This window comes from Castanea sativa, chromosome 8, assembly GCF_040712315.1.
Source record: "Castanea sativa cultivar Marrone di Chiusa Pesio chromosome 8, ASM4071231v1".
Taxonomy (NCBI): domain Eukaryota; kingdom Viridiplantae; phylum Streptophyta; class Magnoliopsida; order Fagales; family Fagaceae; genus Castanea; species Castanea sativa.
This window is the reverse complement of record NC_134020.1, coordinates 39,015,952-39,034,944: the sequence shown is the minus strand read 5'-3', so window position 1 is coordinate 39,034,944 and position 18,993 is coordinate 39,015,952. Positions and strand designations below refer to the sequence as shown.

At 33.6% G+C, this 18,993-nt stretch overlaps 1 protein-coding gene across 1 annotated transcript; it reads right to left on the bottom strand.

Moving 5' to 3' along the window:
* Positions 1–13,907: 13,907 nt before the first annotated feature.
* LOC142607818 (germin-like protein subfamily 1 member 7) lies at positions 13,908–15,084 on the bottom strand. Its single transcript, XM_075779454.1, has 2 exons — positions 14,857–15,084; positions 13,908–14,589 (listed from the first exon to the last, which is right to left on the bottom strand). Exons 1-2 carry the CDS (start codon positions 14,969–14,971, stop codon positions 14,054–14,056), a joined length of 651 nt encoding a protein of 216 aa, XP_075635569.1. The 5' UTR covers positions 14,972–15,084; the 3' UTR covers positions 13,908–14,053.
* Positions 15,085–18,993: the final 3,909 nt, after the last annotated feature.

Below are 18,993 nucleotides of genomic sequence, written 5' to 3'. Positions count from 1 at the left end.
TATGTCTATTTATAGATTGGAGTCAGTGAACTGGTCATTGTTTTCCACAAATGGAGCATATAAGACTTGGTAACTCTTCTTTAACCACTATTAGTCTGTACACATTAGAAAAGCAATCAAATTGGACCACTTCAATAACATTGTGCAGTTTTCGTGTTGCACAAATTAACCTTACGTTGAAATATTTGGTTTCTCAAAAAAGAAAAAGAAAAATGAAATTATTGAAGCACCCATTAGCCTTGCATATATCTTGACTCTGTACTCATTAGGGAATGTTTAAGATATAGTCAACGGCGTGACCCATATAATTAAGCATATATACTTGGGTTGAAATAATCTTATTGGTTTTCTAGAACCAATAACTACGAAGGCATCTGACCACCGAGGCATGTGGTATATTATTCTTGTCGGTCTCTTTTTGTTCTTCTCACTTCATGCTATTATGTAATTATTATTTTATTATTATTATTGACTCATGATATGTAATTCTTAAGAATGTTTGGTCAATACCATCTTTAACTCATATTTATTACAATTCATGCATGGCAAGACTTCTTACATCGTAATACTTGTTGAGATTGTTGTATGAGAGGTAAAGTTAAAATTATTGTACAAAAAAGAAAAAAGAAAAAAGAAAGTAGACATTAACCACAGTGAATTCAAAAATATAATTATATGAAATTCTTCTCTATGTCATATTCAAGAGTTTTGTAGTTCAAAACGTTTAGAGTTTAAATTTCTCACTCTCGTTGTACGTATTCAATTTTATTTATTTTTATATTTTATTGTTGTAGGTTCTAGTCAATTTAACTAGTAAAATGTCTCTTGTATTCAAACAAGAAATCTGAGATTTGATCATCGCCTACACCAAAAACTAATTGGTGTTTTAGCCTAATGATTGAATCATGAGGAGCATACCTACAACCATAAGTTGAAACTCTTTCAATTTTTTTTTTTATTGTCCATGGCGTAAATATACCATATCTTTGTGTTCTCTATATGATTATATATTCTGTTTCTACGTTGCATAATTAAATCGACTATAAACAATTCCACAATCTCCAGACTCTCCACAACAAATTGGCATTAAATTTTCCATTTTCTCAGTAGGTAAGTTCGTTTCATATACAGCTTCTTGAGTCATCCACCATCAATTGATATGAAAGCATCAATAAAGCCTGAATTTAGCGGCAACTTGTTTGGTTGCCACGGATAGCCCCCGCAGCAATTTGAAATACTTTCTCCATTAGGATCTGTTTGGTTTGAGGGGATGGAGGGAGAGTAGAGAGAGAGAGTAGAATAAAATTGGTCAATAATATGCTAATTTTTAGTCAATTCTACATAACTCTCTGTCCCTCCACCTTAGCCTAATGGACCATTAGTATCACATAATCACGCATGGTAGAAACGTGAAGTATATAATGCTTTTTCATTATGATTTGTTCACCTTTCAAAATTTTTTTTTTTTTAAGTAGCTTTCGATTCAATTAAACAATTAGTGTAGCATATACAAAATAAAAAGGGAAAATTAGATAAAAATTGTTGAGGGTATTTAATCTTACAGAATATACCATGTTTCGTATTAGATCTAAAGTTTTTAATTTAATCAATTAAAGACCAAAAGCTTTTAATTGTTTCAATTTAAGGGGCCAAATTCAATCTCCGTTATTCATTTTTGAAATTCTGAGCAATATATAACAAAACATATAAAAGCACAAAACTAGTGATTAAAGTTGAACGTTATGTTTCACCTGAGGCTTTGTTATAAATCGATTTTGTCTATCATTGAACAGAGACAAAACGCTTTGTTTAGATTGAGAAAATTTCGTTTAAAGGGAGAATATGATTGCTAGAATATCAAAATTGAATAAAATAAAACCAAAAAAAAAAAAATTCAACAATTTTCAATTTTTTACTACTCTATTACTATCTAGAATAACATAAATGAATAATGGGGATAGACAAGGGGATTCAAATAAGAAAAAAAAAATGCTCTATAAGTTTGGAACTTTAATTGACATAGTTAGAAACTTAAATCTTGTTAAGATCAATAGATTGACTGTTGGCAAACTATGAACGAAGCTTTGAATGTTGTACATCTATGATTAAATCTTTTTTTTTTTTTTTAAATCCCAAGATTGAGACCCAAAATTAGTTGTAGGAAAAGAAATTTCTGGAATCTCAACACCAAGCTTGATATCTTTTTGATCAATTGAGACAAACTCGAATGAAAGCTCTAGAGTAGACAGTTGATCAAGAATTGCAAATTTAGTTTTTTTGTGATGTGTTTCATTTTAAGTCAATTGTAGATGTTGGTTTTCATGGCACTAATTAAAGAGCCTATATAAAGAACCTGACTTGTCATAAAGTTGTTGCGGTGGAAACCCTAAGGTATTCAAAGAGAAAAACCCTAGTCTCTACCTATTCAAACCATGAGTTCTGAAGCAAATAGAGAACAATCAAATGCAGTGTGTTGTTGCAATAGTGCATGTTGGAGCATTTTAATATTAAATAATTAAAATGAATAAATTGTATAACATAAATGTAAAGATGTGGGAGTGAATGTAGAAGATGAGGAGTTAGTGAAAATGTTTAATCCCACATTGAAAATGAGAGAGACTATTTTGTTTTTTTAATTGTGGTGATTAATGGGCTAACATGAATTGTCTCAAATATTGGACCAGATACGTGCGCAAGGGGGAGGTGAAGGGTGGAGGTGTTATCCGTTGGTTAGTAAATGGCCCGAATTAATATTCCATTTTTATTATGGAAAATAATGAGCCATTAACCCACTTAATGGACTATCCGTTTGGGCATTTTCATTATTCAGAAAACTCCTTATCTCACCATTAATTGTGTAACTCTAGCCCATCAGAATAATATCCAACAATTAATCTTATAACACCCACTATATCAAAATAATGGACCAAATTAATCAGATTAATTTGGGTAGTAATTTTGTGAGGCCCATTGAGCCTATAAATAGACCATTTAGATACAATCCAAGTTACTGCAATATATACTAAAAAAAAAAATAGAGATTCTTGGCAAGGAAGGGTGTTCTTTCTGGTGGAGCTTTGGTCTTGAACACTTTGTGCAGAGGTTGTTCTAGCCATACGACACTTGTTGGGCTGTTGTATCCTGGGGGAGACAAGTCAGAGACGGTCTGCACCAGTTACAAAGTTTAGCCAACCAAGAGCTTGAATCTCCTTAAAGAGAGTGAGTGCCACGCCTCAGTCTAAATAGTGTTGTGTAATCTCTTTCTTTAAACTAATAAAAATTAAGAAGTATTATTCATTTTCTCTTCGTGTTATTTTCATTTTCATTGTGTTTGCACCAACAGTGCATATCGAGTCTGAAGCCACAAAGCTTACATAGTCAAATTGTTCCAAAGAATCTTCAAATTGGTACCTGAAGTCGTCGACTGGATTGTTCGTGTGAAGGAATTCAAAATAAAAGAGTCTATTCAATTTCAAGCTACATGTGGTGGCATGAGTAAGTTACTAATGAAGGTAGCAATTAGGAACATGGGTTTATTTCAATTAATTGTAAGTTTTTCAATTCTATTAGTGGATTTCTTCTTAGGGTTTTGCAACTATCATCGTGGTTTTTCCTTTGGAATAATTTTTCCATTGATTTTCCATTGCGTCTATTAAGTTTTAGACCCCTTAACACAAGTTGTTTAACCAAGTTATTAAGCTAAGTGATTACTTAGATAAATTATTCAGTTCTAGATTAACACAATAATATCATATCATGCAAATAATGCGGAAAAAAAAAACCACAATATTATAACCCAAGAAAATCTAACCAGTAAAAAACCTGGGGAGGATTTAACTTAGCTATCCTCAAGGTATAAACAAATCCACTATGAAAGAATTGGAGTTTTTACAATAAAACTTAGACCATTAACATCTTATTGCTACCTCATGTAGAAAACTTACTACCACGACCACGTGACAGCTCCGAGTCTATGTACCACTTCTTTATTTGATCTGTAGCAACCACAAGTTCTCCTACTTGTAACTTTGAGACTCCACTCAAAGGTTTCAAATCTTCTTTAAAGTTCTTTATGCGGCAATTGAAGATATTATCAAGTTCTTGAGTGAACTTGATCTTGATAGCTCTATTTGTGTGTATAAAGATAAACACCTCTAGACCTCTAGATCTCATAGAAGATTCAACACACAATTCTTCAAATACTTCTAAAATGTAGCTAGTTTTTCCTTCTATACTTAAAGTAAAATACTTAACCCTACATGTCATATGGGCTTGGCCTGAATTGGAATTTCTGTAGAAAATTAAATCTGCATGAGTTTCGATCGATCGAGCCTTGCAGATTTTGACCAATAAATCTTGCAATCACTCAATTCCAATTTTGCATAAAACCACACTTTGAGCAAGCCTAAATCTAGACGCTATGTTTTGATCATGATTTGCCAACATAATACATATTGAAGTTCTAATACATTAGTTCCTAAAGTCTTAGAACCTAACATCTCCCCATTTGGAAATCCATGACAAAACACATTACAAAAACGCAAAATGCTCAAAGTAAAAACAGCCTAGTTACAAACTGAAGTCCCAGTTACAATTCAACCTAACTACTATCTATCAATTGCAAAAGTAGACAGTAGCCACAACTGAATTAACCTGTAAATTTTTGAAATACTAAACAAAAACATAAATGCATGTGTGGAAAATACAAGCAAACCGTAATAAACTTCTTGATTTCACAAAACATAAAATAAAAAGACATATACTATGAATAACCTCATAATATAAATCAAAATCAATGTACCATATGTGAAACAAGAAACATAAATAAAACTTAAAAGCAAAAACAAATGCATAATGTCTCCCCCTAACATATACAACCCATAAGAAAATAAAAACATCAAAACCAAAAAAAAAAAAAAAAAAAAAAACCATGTGTCTCCTAGATACAATCTACCCAAAATATCTCTCCCCCTATCTCTATGTACTCCCCCTTTTTGTGACGTATTGCCAAAGTGCAATCATGACTCATCAGAGGGTGAAGCGGGTGGAGTAGAACCTCTATCATTTGCCAAATCTACCCTTAAGGCCGCAACCTCATTGAGCAAATCTAACAAAAGCTGTTTATGCACCGCCTGAACAAACATAACCGTGTCCAACATGGTACGCATATCAAAGGCGCTCGATGTAGACGATGGAGGACCTATGGCAGCTGCGGGGTCCATATAAGCCTCAACAAAAGAATCACCTGAAGAAGGATCTCGGGATGCATCACTTGTAGAAGACTCGACACGAGGGTGCTTAAAGCATGCTTTCAACTGAGCAGCCATTTGCCTAAGGAATGTGGCACCTGTAGAATCTAAACCTAAATCTAAAAGAATCTTATGAATAAAAACAGGAAAGAACAAACCATGGGATTTGGCACTACTCCTTTAAACCTCAACAAGAGAGTGAATGAAAAGGGTGGGAAAGCTCATAGGAGCATTAGTGATGAGAACATACAAGAACGCACATCTCTCAATAGGAATAGTATGGACATGAGAAATGGGCCACATACTATGATAGGAAATCCTAAAAAACAAATAATTTAGCTCAGTAAGCTCATGAGAAGTGACTCGAGGATCAATGCCCCGACTAATGGAAGTACCATTAATGAGGGATATGATGTCATCAAGAGGAGGAAACTCTGTGTAAGGGTACACAGGCTGCTATACCAAAGGTACACCAAGAGTAGATGCCACTACTTGAGGAGTAATGACATACTCTTCACCCCATATCCAACTCTTCACAAACTGAATGTTGGAATCATCAAAGTGGATAGAGAAGTTCAAATAGAGCTCTCTAATCAAAGCAGTCGGAAGGGGATGCTCAACCTCTAAGAGTGGTAACCAACCTCTATGCTCAAAATTCCTACGAATCTCGAGATCTACCTCATCTAGGATAACCATACACTCAACCCACACCAGTCTAAACACATTAAGCTTTTCATAAGCTTCTTGGTTTTTCTTAAACCTAAACCTATCACTCTGGAAATCTGAAGAGGATGGGGTAGAGGTTTACTTTGCTCTAGTCTTCCTAACCATGGTGCTAAGAGTTTAGAGGAAAAGGAAAACAAAAAAAAACAAAAACCAAGGGCAAACTGCATTAAAGAGGGTTAGAGCACAAAAATTATCAACAAGTAGCAATCTATATGATGCATGTAATGAATGCACATTTAATGCATGCTTTAATGCATAAAAATTTGTTCAACTTCTCAACATTTACCAACAATTGACTTGAACAAAGAGTTTTAGTTCAAAAACCCCAAATTTTGAAAAACCAATTTCAAAACCAACTCAAATTGATCAATTAATCATTACACTAGTTAGAAAACATCATATAATGATATAATTTATCAATTACACAAGCCAACTTCATCAAATTAAACCCAATTGAACAAAATCCTCAATTTCACAAAATACTAAACCCTAGAATTTCCAATTGTTCTCAAAACACCAAATTGATCAAATTAATGCATGGGAATCCTATTTATAACATCTAAGAACAAAAACCCAATGAACAAATATGGTTAAAAAAAACTGGAAAAAAAAAAATAAATAAATAAATAAAACCCAAATTTCTTTTGTTCAAAATTTTCAAAGAAAAATGCATGAAACATGTAAATAATTTGAAAAATAGAGGGTATAAAGGTCTTACCAAAGCTTGAGGACAAAAACCCTTGAAGATTAGTGGAACAAAAAGTCAAAAAGCTTAAGATTTGGATTGGTCGAGGCACAAGAAGACAAAAGAAGAAAGAAAAGTTTTGAAAAAATTGAAGAACACATGAGGAAAAGGAACCTTTTTGTTCTTTTCTTTCGAAATTCGATCGGTTAAGTACCAATCGAGCCAGGCAGAAGTTTTCCTTTAAAAATTTTAAAAATTTTGATCAGTCGAAAATTGGTTCGATCAATCGAAAAACAGATTTGATTGATTGAGCACCAATCAAGCATCAATCAAACCAGGCAGAACCAAGCTTAAAAATTTAAGGCATTTTCGATTGGTCAAAGAACACACTCAATCGATCGAAAATCTAGAAAAATTAAATTTTTTAAAACCCGTAGGAGTTTTATGCAGAAAACACTCAATCCAGTTTATTTCATGAATGAAATGCATGAGTATGAGTTTAAAAGTTTTTCGAAAACACTTGATTTTAACCCAAATCTTCCAAAAAAAGATTATGACACTTTTTGTCCCTAAAAATCAATCAATGAATTTATTTTGTATCAAAATCAAAGAACATCTAATCTTGGATGGCCAAACGAAAATCACACACAATTTCATGTACTAAGTTTAGTAAAGAATAACTTGTGTAGTACGTGCAACTAGTAACAGCATGAGATACATGTGATGTGATATGTAGATAGTAATCAATCTTAATTTCTACATTATTCATCACATAATTTTGAAAGTGACTATCACCTAAAGAGTTACATCCTATAACTCTCACACCTCCTAGAAAACAAACTTGCAATCATGTAATTTTTTTTATTTTTTTATTTTAGCCTTATAATGTAAATGCCATTTTTATTTCATTTCCTTATATATATATATATATATATATATATATATATATATATATATATAATTTCAAGGCTACACCTTATTTTCTTTTTGTGCATGTGCTACACTTTCTCAAGCACAAAATCTTATGATATGCACTAAGGTGTTCAAGATTGGCTAGTAAACAGTGGTGAGATGGTTATTTATGTCTTTCTCTCTTAGGAGTTTTTAGTCTTTACAATCAAAAGCATGTGACTTCAAAATCAAGATTATGTGATAAAAAATATATATAAGAAATTCCCACACAACATGCACTACATAGCTAAAACTAGCAAAGTGTAAAAAAATAAGCTCATCCAAGCTAAACAAGGTACACAAACATGTTATGTAAAGATAATATGACCAACCTTAATTGCACATCCAAGATATGTAATACAAAACATACCCTTTCACATTCCTCTTTCCATTTTTTTTTATTTTTATTTAAAAGAAACAAACAAAAACAACCTAGTATGAAATGCATGAATGTAATGTAATGCAATGCAAATCCTAAAAACAAAAAGAAACAAAACTTCAAGAAAACTGGTCACAAAGGATTTTAAGATGAAGCACAAGGACCATGGAGCCAAGGATGACTAGGGACAAAGAATTACACCAATCACTTGACGAAATGTCTCAAACTTACTTCTATCAAGAGGTTTGGTGAAGATGTTAGCATTCTGACGTTCAATAGGGATATATTCTAGAACCACAATCTTTCTTTCTACCAGATCCTTAATAAAGTGATTTTTAATCTCTATGTGCTTAGTTCTAGAATGTTGGACAGGATTCTTAGAGATATCTATAGCACTAGAATTATCACAATAGACAACGATGGTGTCTTGTGATATCTCATAATCACCTAAAAGTTTTTTCATCCAAAGGAGTTTTGAATAACAACTTCCAGCAACAATATATTCTGCTTTTGCAGTTGACAGAGAGACAGAATTTTGCTTCTTACTCATCCAAGAAACTAGATTGGCCCCTACATAAAAACACCCACTGTTAGGTTCTAAAAGTTTAGAACAATTGGCAAATCGTAAAAACAAACTTGTCTAGATATAGATCCTAGAGTCTACAGGTATTATTAGACAATACTCAAGTTGATACAAGTCAAGATTCAAGAACAAGCAAGCTGCAGAAAATTGAATTCAAAATTTTCCTGGTTCAATTGATTGAAAGACAGGCTCAACCGATCGAAATACGGGTCTGTAGAATTTTAAGTTCGGCCCAACAGTAGTTCAAGCTCAATAAGGATTAGGGATTCAGATCTACTTCTTCTAGTATATAAAGGAAACTCTAAAGACATTTTTATAAGACTTTTTAGAGAGAAAGGAGTGTGCCTCTTTTGTAGATCTAGTGTTTTGTACCTAAAAGCTCTTTAGAGATTTTGATATTTTGTGTGTTGAATCTTTTGTGAGATCTAAGAGGTGTTTACCTTCATATACACACATTGACCTATCAAGATCAAGATTCACATCAAGAACTTGATGGTTGTTTTAGTTGCTGCATAAAGAACTTTCAAGAAGATCAAGATTCATAAGTAGGAGAACTTATGGTTGCTGCAGATCAAGGAAAGAAGTAGTTCGTGGACTCGGAGCTGTCACGTGGTTATGATAGTAAGCTTTCTACTCAAGGTAGCAATAAGATGTTAGTGCTCTAAGTCTTATTGTACAAACTTCAATTGTTTCATAGTGGATTTGCTTTTTACCTTAAGGATAGCTAGGTTAAATCCTCCTCAGGTTTTTTACCGGTTTGGTTTTCTTGGGTCATTAGATCTTTGTGTTCTTTACTTTCCACTACTTTGCATGATATGATTATTATTGTTCTAACCTAGATCTGAATAATAAACCTAAGTATACACTTAGTTAATTAATTAGGTTAAACAATCTAGTTTACAGGGATCTAAAACTCAACACCCACTAGTGGTGCTTTTTCTATCATCAGCATTGCTGGCTCATTCGGCATTTAAGTATCCAGAAAGAGACATATTGGACTCTTTGCTATAAAATAATCCATAACCACAAGTTCCACTAACATATTTTATTATTCTTTTAACAGCATGCAAATGTGAAACTTTAGGATTAGCTTGAAACCTAGAGCATACGCCAACACTAAAAGCAATATCTGGACAACTAGCAATTAAATACAAAATATAACCAATCATGCTTCTATATAATGTAACATCAATAGACTCGCCTGAAGGATCATTGGTTAATTTTGCATTTGCAACCATTGGTGTTCTAGCATGTGTAACCTTTTTCGAGTCCAAATCTCTTAACAAGGTTTCTAGTGTACTTTGCTTAGTTGATGTAAATTTCAGAATCCATTTGCTTCACCTGTAATCCCAAGAAATAAGTTAGTTCACCAACCAGACTCATTTCAAACATCTTTTTCATTTCATCTACAAAATATTTAGCAAGAGAATCATTAAGAGCACCAAAAACAATATCATTAACATAAATTTGAGCTACTACAAAATAATACTTATCCTTTTGTATGAAAAGAGTAGTATCTGCAAATCCTCTTTTAAATCCATGCTTACTGAGATAGGTAGTTAACCTATCATACCATGCCCTGGGAGCTTGTCTTAAACCATAGAGTGCTCTCTTCAATTTGTAGACATCATTCAGTCTGTAAGGATTAACAAAACTTTTTGGTTGTTCAACATACACATCTTCTTGCAACATCCCATTTAAGAACGCACTCTTAACATCAATTTGATACAACTTGAAATTCAAGTGACTTGCTATTGCCAAAAGTATCCTGATGGATTCCAGTCTTGCTACTGGTGCAAAAGTCTCATCAAAGTCAATCCCTTCCACTTGTGTGTATCCTTGAGCAACAAGTCTTGATTTATTTCTAATAACTATTCCATGTTCATCTAAATTGTTCTTGAAAATCCACTTAGTTCCTATCACATTCACTCCATTTGGTCTAGGAACTAGCTCCCATACATCATTCTGAACAAATTGATGAAGTTCTTTATGCATAGAATTTGTCCAATTAGCATCTTGAAGTGCTTCATCTACTTTCTTTGGTTCGAATTAGGATAGATAGCATGAGTGAGTTATTACATTCAAGGCTTTAGACCTCACTCTCATGTTATCATTCAGACTACCCAATATGTTTGTGACAGGATGATTTACTTTATTCTAGTAAATGGACTTTGACCGAAGATGTTGAGGTATCTTTTTGTTTAGATGAAGAACTAGGCTCACTTTGTTCTTGTTGAGTTTCACGAACAGGGGTAGATGGTTCTGAAACAAATGGTTCTGAAATAGCATCATTCAATAGTTGTAGTTCTTCATCGCTATGCTTCCCAACATACTCTTCAGGAAAAGAAGCTTCAACCGCAGGAGTGTCTTCTAAATGAGATTCTAGACATACTTCATCATTGATCACCACATTTGAACACTCCATGATTGTTTTAGTTCTCAGATTGTACACCCTATACGCTCTATTAGTGGTAGAGTAGCTTAGAAAATATCCCTTGTCACTTTTTGCATCAAACTTTTCTAGGTTTTCCCTATCACGCAGAATATAACAATCATTTCCAAATATCCTGAAGTATTTTACAATAGGCTTCATTCCTTTCCTTCATATGGAGTTTTCTTAGAATCAGGTCTAAAATACACTCAGTTGAGTGTATGACATGCAGTGTTAACTGCTTCTCCCCAGAAAGACTTGGGCATCTTCTTGTTATTCAGCATGATACAAGCCATTTCTTGAATAACCCTATTCTTCCGCTCCACTATTCCATTCTGTTTTTGTGTCTTTGGTGAAGAGAACTCTTGATGTGTGCCTTGATCATTGCAGAAGGTAGCCAGTTTTGTGTTCTCAAATCCTCTCCCGTGATCACTTCTAATTCTATCTATCACAGTAACTTTTTCAACTTGCAATTTCTTACATAGATGTATCATCTTTTTAGGAGCCTCGACCATATCTCTCCAAAGCACAACCCAAGTATACCTAGTAAAATCATCCACAACTACTAGAATATACCCCCTTCCACCCAAACTATGAACTCTGGCAGGACCCATAAGATCAATGTGCAACAGTTCCAAAGGTCTTGAGGTTTGAACTTCAGTTACAGACGGATGCTTGGACTTCACTGGTTTATCCATCTGACATGGTCCACATATGCTCTTCTCTATCTTTTCAAACTTGGGCAAACCAATAACTGCTTTACACTTGGAGATCTTCTCTAATTGCTTGTGACTTGCGTGTCCCAACCGTTGATGCCATAGGTCTACTTGATTGATCTTTACACTGAAACACTTGTTGGTTATACTCGGTGTTATACCATAACAGTTATCAGCAATCCTAACTCCAATACACATGCAGTCACCTCCTCTATCAAGTATCTCACATTCAAACTTGGTAAAGAAAACATTCAATCCATTGTCGCAAATCTGACTGATGCTGAGCAAGTTAGCCTTTAGCCCATTAACATACTAGACATCTTCAAATACTGGCAATCCTGGAATGTCCACAGTTCCAATGCCTTTGATCACAGATTTGCTCCCATCTCCAAATGTGACTATCCCAATCTTTCCATCAAAGAGTGTCTTGAATAATGCTTTTATTTCCTGTCATATTCCTGGAACAACCATTATCCAAATACCAAAGACAAGAATCACGTGCCTTTAAGGCGGTTAAAGTAGTGTAACACACATAACTATCATCACATGTAATTAAACCAAGATACTCAAAGAAAAACTTAACACATGCAACAAGCCATATGATCCAAAAATATAAAAGTTGAATTTTTAACAAAAAGAACTTTAAAGAATCCATGACAACCGGGGTCAATGATCAACTCTTAAATCAAAAGACCTAAACACAAGAACTAACCCGCTTTGATACCACTTGTTAAGTTTTAGACCCCTTAACACAAGTTGTTTAACTTAGATATTTAGCCAAGTGATTACTTAGACAAATTATTCAATTCTAGGTTAACACAATAATATCATATCATGCAAATAATGTGGAAAAAATAAAGAACACCACGATATGATGACCCAGGAAAATCTAACCGGTAAAAAACCTAGGGAGGATTTAACCTAGCTATCCTCAAGGTAAAAACAAATCCACTATGAAAGAATTGAAGTTTTTACAATAGAACTTAAACTACTAACATCCTATTGCTACCTCGTATAGAAAACTTACTATCATGACCACGTTACAGCTCCGAGTTCACAGACTACTTCTTTCTTCGATCTGCAGCAACCACAAGTTCTCCTACTTGTGACTTTGAGACTCCACTCAAAGGATTCTAATCTTCTTTAGAATTCTTTATGCAGCAACTGAAGAGATCATCAAGTTCTTGAGTGAATCTTGATCTTGATAGCTCTACATGTGTGTGTAAAGGTATAAACCTCTAGATCTCACAGAAGATTCAACACACAACTCTTCAAGGACTTTTAAAATGTAGCTAGGGTTTTTCTTTTTATACTTGAAGTAAAATACTTAACCCTACACGTCATATGGGCTTGGGCTGAATTGGAATTTTTGCAGAAAATTAAATCTTTACAAGTTTCGATCGATCAAGTCTAATTTTCGATCGATCAAGCTTTACAGATTTTGACCAATAAATCCTGCAATCACTCGATTCCAATTTTACATAAAACCACACTTTGAGCAAGCCTAAATCTAGACTCTTTGTTTTGATCATAGTTTGCCAACATAATACATATTGAAGTTCTAACACATTAGTTCCTAAAGTCTTAGAACCTAACAGCGTCACCATATGATGTGCTGTTTGTTTTTTTATTTATTGTTTTCCAAATGGTCTATGTTACTACTTTGGTAACTAATCTAGAAATCAATATGACTTTCAAAACTAGTTAATTTAACAAGTTGATTAATTTTGTGGTAAAATCAATCAAGGGTCTAAATTTTCCAAACATACCAAATGTGAAACAGGATATAAACTTTGGGACTTTTAATTGGGTAATTTCACAAATAATCATATTTAACCGCTTAAGTATTACATTTCTCACCAAGAGCTTTGTAGCTTAATTAGTTGTCACTTTCTAGTGTTTCCAACGGTAATATTTGAGGTTTGAATCTATCCACCCATATTGTCGAATTATCCAAAATAAGAAGATAAAAAGTATTATGTTTCTCAACGTCTTCCTCTAATTACCTATAGGAATTTTTTTCAACATAGATTAGTGTTACGGAGCCCACAATTTGGCCGTCTATTTTTAATATAACTTTTGTCGTCAGTTTTATTAGGTGCTTGTGATTTCAATCGTTGTGGATCCAATGTGTACTCAAGATTTAGCAATGCACCAATTGCACAGGATTTACATGGACACCATGACACATAAAAAAATCATATGACAGTTTTATTTGATAATAATTATTTTTAAGGCATTACATATAAGGAATCATGGCATACTTTGTTCAAACTCTGCTTTGTAATGGTTCATCATTCCTATTACAAATATTTTTACTAATTGCAATTTGACTAGAATTGTTTCTGAAGATAATCGACTACATTCTTGTCCAACTGGAAGGCCTTGGTAAGGACATCAGGATTGATTGGAGGATTAGACCCAAAGACCGCGTTTGCTATGGTGATCAACCCAGGATTTTGACTGCTGAGACCAGCAAAGGCAACAACATTGGTCTGCCCTATGTTGAATTGGAAGTGAATAAGACCAATTGGGAATACAAAGACGTCTCCCTTGTTTAGAACTTTGGTGAAGAGTTTGTTTGGGTTGGATGTGACAAATCCAACCAAGAGAGTACCCTCCATGACTACCAAAAGCTCAGTGCCGCGAGGGTGAATGTGAGGAGGATTCAGGCCATATGGTGCAAAGTCGAGACGAGCCAAAGATATGCCTAGAGTGTTGAGACCAGGTAATTTATCGACATTCACAAGATTGACACTTGATCCGAGTTTACTTGCAGCTGTGTTTCCAGGAATATTGAGTCCGGGAAAGAAAAAATCGTTGGCTATGACAGTTGCTGGGTCCTTGCAAAATTTTCCATTCACAAATACTACACGAAGAAAAGTTTGTTATTGTCACAAAGTAGACAATTCTGTAACAATGGACAATAACATGTCAAGTAGGAGAAAAAAAATCTAATGCAGATGATATAACGTAGGTGATGATAATAATTTCATTAATGTGTAGAACTTCACTATAATGATATTGAAAGAATGTAGGTAACGATAACATTACTACGTACTACTAATAATGATAGAGCATGTAGATTTGTAGTTCATCAAAATAAAAATTTAAAAAGGAGAGAGCATGTGCATACCAGCAGAATCGGTGTTGTTAATTGCGACACAAAAGTCTTGCAAAGGACTGGGGTCATAAGCTGAAACAAGGGTGGTTCCCAAAGCCAAAATGGCCACAATTACAACTTTCATCATATTTTTTGATGTTATTCTCTTATTGTGTAGTATTTTTCTTGCTTGGGTGAGGGATGGGTATATAGCATATGGGGAATATGTCTATTTATAGAGTGGAGTCAGGGAACCTGTCTAAGATTTTCACAAATGGAGCGTATAAGACTTGGTAATTCTTCAACCGCTCTCAATTTCTTGTTTAATGGCTGAACCTTTCTTTAAACACTAATAGTCTGTACACAATTTGGAAAGCAATCAAATTGGACCACTTCAATGCCATTGTGCAGTTTTCGTGCTGCTTTTTCCAAGCCACAAATTTACCTTACGTCAATAGTATATTTAACATTGTAATGAAGGACCCATGTATATATCTTGACTCTGTCCTCATTAGGAAATGTTTAATTGTCAACGGTGTGACCCATATAATTAAGTATGCTTGGGTTGAACTAATCTTATTGACCTCATCTTATCTGGTGGGTATTAATTAATATTTTTTAGTTGTTTGTTAGATTTAATGGTTTTCTATAGCCAATAACTACGAAGGCATCTGACTAACAAGGCGTGAGGTATATATAATTATATATTCTTGTCGGTCTCTTTTTGTTGTTCTCACTTCATGCTATGGTGTTCTATCTATGATGTAACTCTTATGAACGTTTTGTTAATGCCATAGTTAACTAATATTTGTTACAATTCATGGCAAGATCTCTTACGTATCGAAACGCTTATTGTAGTTGTTCAATGAGAAATAAAGTTAAAAACATTGTTCCCAAAGAAAAGAAATAAAAAAGTTGGACTTAAACCATAGTGAATTCAAAAACAGATTTATGTGAAATTCTTCCATGTGTGCACGGATCCGTGACTTGTTTAGATTTATAATAATTCAATCATAAACATGAAATGGATTCATTTTAAATGGTGTAGTATTATGTATCCCTTTCATTGAACCATGAAATTGGTCAATTCCAAATGGAGATAATTATTTTCTTATTTATTACGGGCTCCTTAAAAAACATGCCTTGTTTAGATTAGGCAACTCAATAATAAAGATGACAAGTTTCTGTAGAATAAATGTTAGGGAGGTGTATAAACTAATCTATATATATATATATATATATATATATATATATATATATATATATATATTTATACAAGATAGAATTTTTAATCTAACCTAATCTAAGTGTATTTGTGTATGAAGCTCCCTCTTTCAGACTTGAACCATGGCCCTTGTCCCACACACCTCACATGCATTTATTGTATACATATATAATCATATTATGTCATTTAAGTTTTATATAATCATATTATTTAAGTTTTATGTCATTCAACTAATATTTTTTAGCCTTTTTATTGGAGACATCTAGAGTTTAAATTTCTCTCTCTCTCTCTCTCTCTCTCTCTCTCTCTCTCTCTCTCTCTCTCTCTCTCTCTGTAACTATTCCATTTTATTTATTTTTGTATTTTATATTTATGGGTTTCAGTTAGTTCAATTGGTGAAAACTCTTATACTCAAATAAAAGATTTAGAATTCAATTCTCACCTACAAAAAAATCCAATTAATGTTTTGATCTGATGACAAAAAGCATTATATCTGCGTATGTTGCATAAATGGACTATAAATAACTCCACAGTCTCCGCTACAAATTGATATCAAATTACTGCAAGGAGAATGTCATGTGTGACACGTATTTGGGTATTTAAATATTCAGGTTCTACTCAAATGTAGCACAAGCTCTAATGTTCTCATCTTGCTTTGTTTTTGCTAGCATGTACTGGCAATGAAGCAGAATAGTTGTGCGGTTTAGGTGTATGGCACATTATCGCTTGCTGAGGTGAACAGGTCAGCCGATTCGGAGGTGCACAAAGTTGTTGGCAGTGCCTGTAGTGATGAACTCGTTGACTGTGATCACAGGTAATCTTGCAGGTTGCGGGCTAGTTGATGGCAGCCGCAAAGAAGGTTGTGAGATTGCAAAAATTTGGGTTGTGGATCTCGGTATATCACGGCATGGTCAATATCAAATTTGACTCTAATATCAGTTAAAAGTTGTTAAGCTTGAAGGAAAGGAAAGAGAAAAGAAAGAGCGAAAGCAGGATTTTAACTTGATTCATATGTCCACAGCAGAAACTCTTTTGTTAGGGTTTTAGACCTCAATTGAGTCAGATTCAATCAAATTTATAATCAATTAATTAAAGTGATTAAACATGCAATTAGATATGATTTAAAACAAACATCACACAATCACAAACTTCAGGAACGCCAAGAATGATGACTCAGGAAAACTTTTGAAACTATGGTTTCAAAGTAAAAAACTTGGAGAGGATTTAGCCTCTAAATAATTCTCAAGGCAACATTTCACTAATGGAATAGAAGATTATACAATAGATTTAATCTTAAATCTATTGCTACCACATGTAGTACTTACTCACATAACCACACGCTATTTCAAATCCATGAACTCTTCTACTGTGAAATTGTTGCATACAAAAACTCCTGTTTGTGACTTTAAGACTCCACTCAAAGGTTTAGATCATTAACTGTGGTTGATTTGATTACAGTAACTTTACTCTAGCCAAATTTGTTGTTTGCACAAGGTTTCCAGTTATAGCTTCAAAAGGGTTTGGAAAAACTCCAGATCTGTGCACTGCCTTCCTCTTATATGTGTAAAAACATGCTTTAGGATTTATATTTAAATATCCTTAAAATTCATCAATACCCTAGATCCATTGACTGAGAAAGAAAATGAGAATTCAAATCTACACGAATCTCGATTAGTTGAGATGTGCATCTCGATATCGGTCGAGATAAGTGAGACTGTTCTTTTACTTATCTTTCCTACTTTCTTTAGTCTTCAATTGTGCAAAACTTCATTTATCTTGTTTCTGAATATGTCTAGAGTAAACACTTAGACAAAAACTAAGTTCTAAAGATTACAATTTCTTCATGATTGCCAAAGTAAAAATATGGGCTTTACATCTTTAACTGTTATATCTTCACTATTGGACTCTTATGTTTGCAATTAACAAAAGTAGGGTTTATACACTAGAGAACTACTCTAAGTTAGCCCTAAACTAACCCATAAATTTGTTTATTTGTTTGTTCTACAAGCACATAGACCGTATAGCTTTAACAATATTTAAACCCCTAAGTATTATGTTTTTCTCCCTCGTATAATTTTTTCCATGTTACCGCAGTATGAATACATAGCGTTGTAAAAGCTCAATACATTTGCTATTTCAACACCCGAAAATGTTGCTTCAATCTTACATGCATAAATGTTTGACAAAGAATAGATGCTACTGAGCCCTAATTAAATTTGACCTCCCATTTGCGTAAACGAAAACAAATTCTCTGTCCATTTTAAACACAATTTAGATCTTATTATATTTAATACTTAGGTGCTAGTAATTTCAAACATTGTGGATCCAAGGTGTAATCAAGATTTATTTGTGCACTAAGTGCTTGGGGGTCTAGGGGGGAAAGGGTTCAAGCTACGAGGTTAGCAGCATGTTGTAATTATTTCTCAAAAAAAAAAAAAGATTTATTTGTGCACTGATCTCTTTGCCTTTCCTATTACACAATGACTCGCATTGAAAAAATAATAATAATAATAACAAATCATTTTATTTGACAATAATTATTTCAATGGAATATCATCAAGGGAAACAATGTAAACTTTATTCAAACTATATAGTGGTTCATCATTCCTATTACAAATATTTTTCCAAATTGTAGTTGACTTAAAATTGTTTCTGAAGATAATCAACAACATTCTTGTCTAACTGGAAGGCCTTGGCAAGAACATCAGGTTAGATGGGAGGATTATATCCAAAAATCGCATTTACGATGGTGATTAACCGAGGATTTTGACTGCTGAGACCAGCAAAGGCAACAACATTGGTCTACCCTATGTTGAATTGGAAGTGAATGAGACCAATTGGGAAGACAAAGACATCTCCCTTGTTTAGAACTTATTCAATCATGTGTTGTCTTTATTCCGTGCCAAATTTGCTTGTATTTTAGCAATTAGATACCTTGTATTTAG

Bases quoted from the DNA above. Each gene is read 5' to 3' on its own strand.
- LOC142607818 (XM_075779454.1), bottom strand. From the start codon at position 14,971: ATGATGAAAGTTGTAATTGTGGCCATTTTGGCTTTGGGAACCACCCTT. The intron at 14,590-14,856 runs GTATGCACATGC...TTCTTCGTGTAG, and splicing joins TAACAACACCGATTCTGCTG to TATTTGTGAATGGAAAATTT.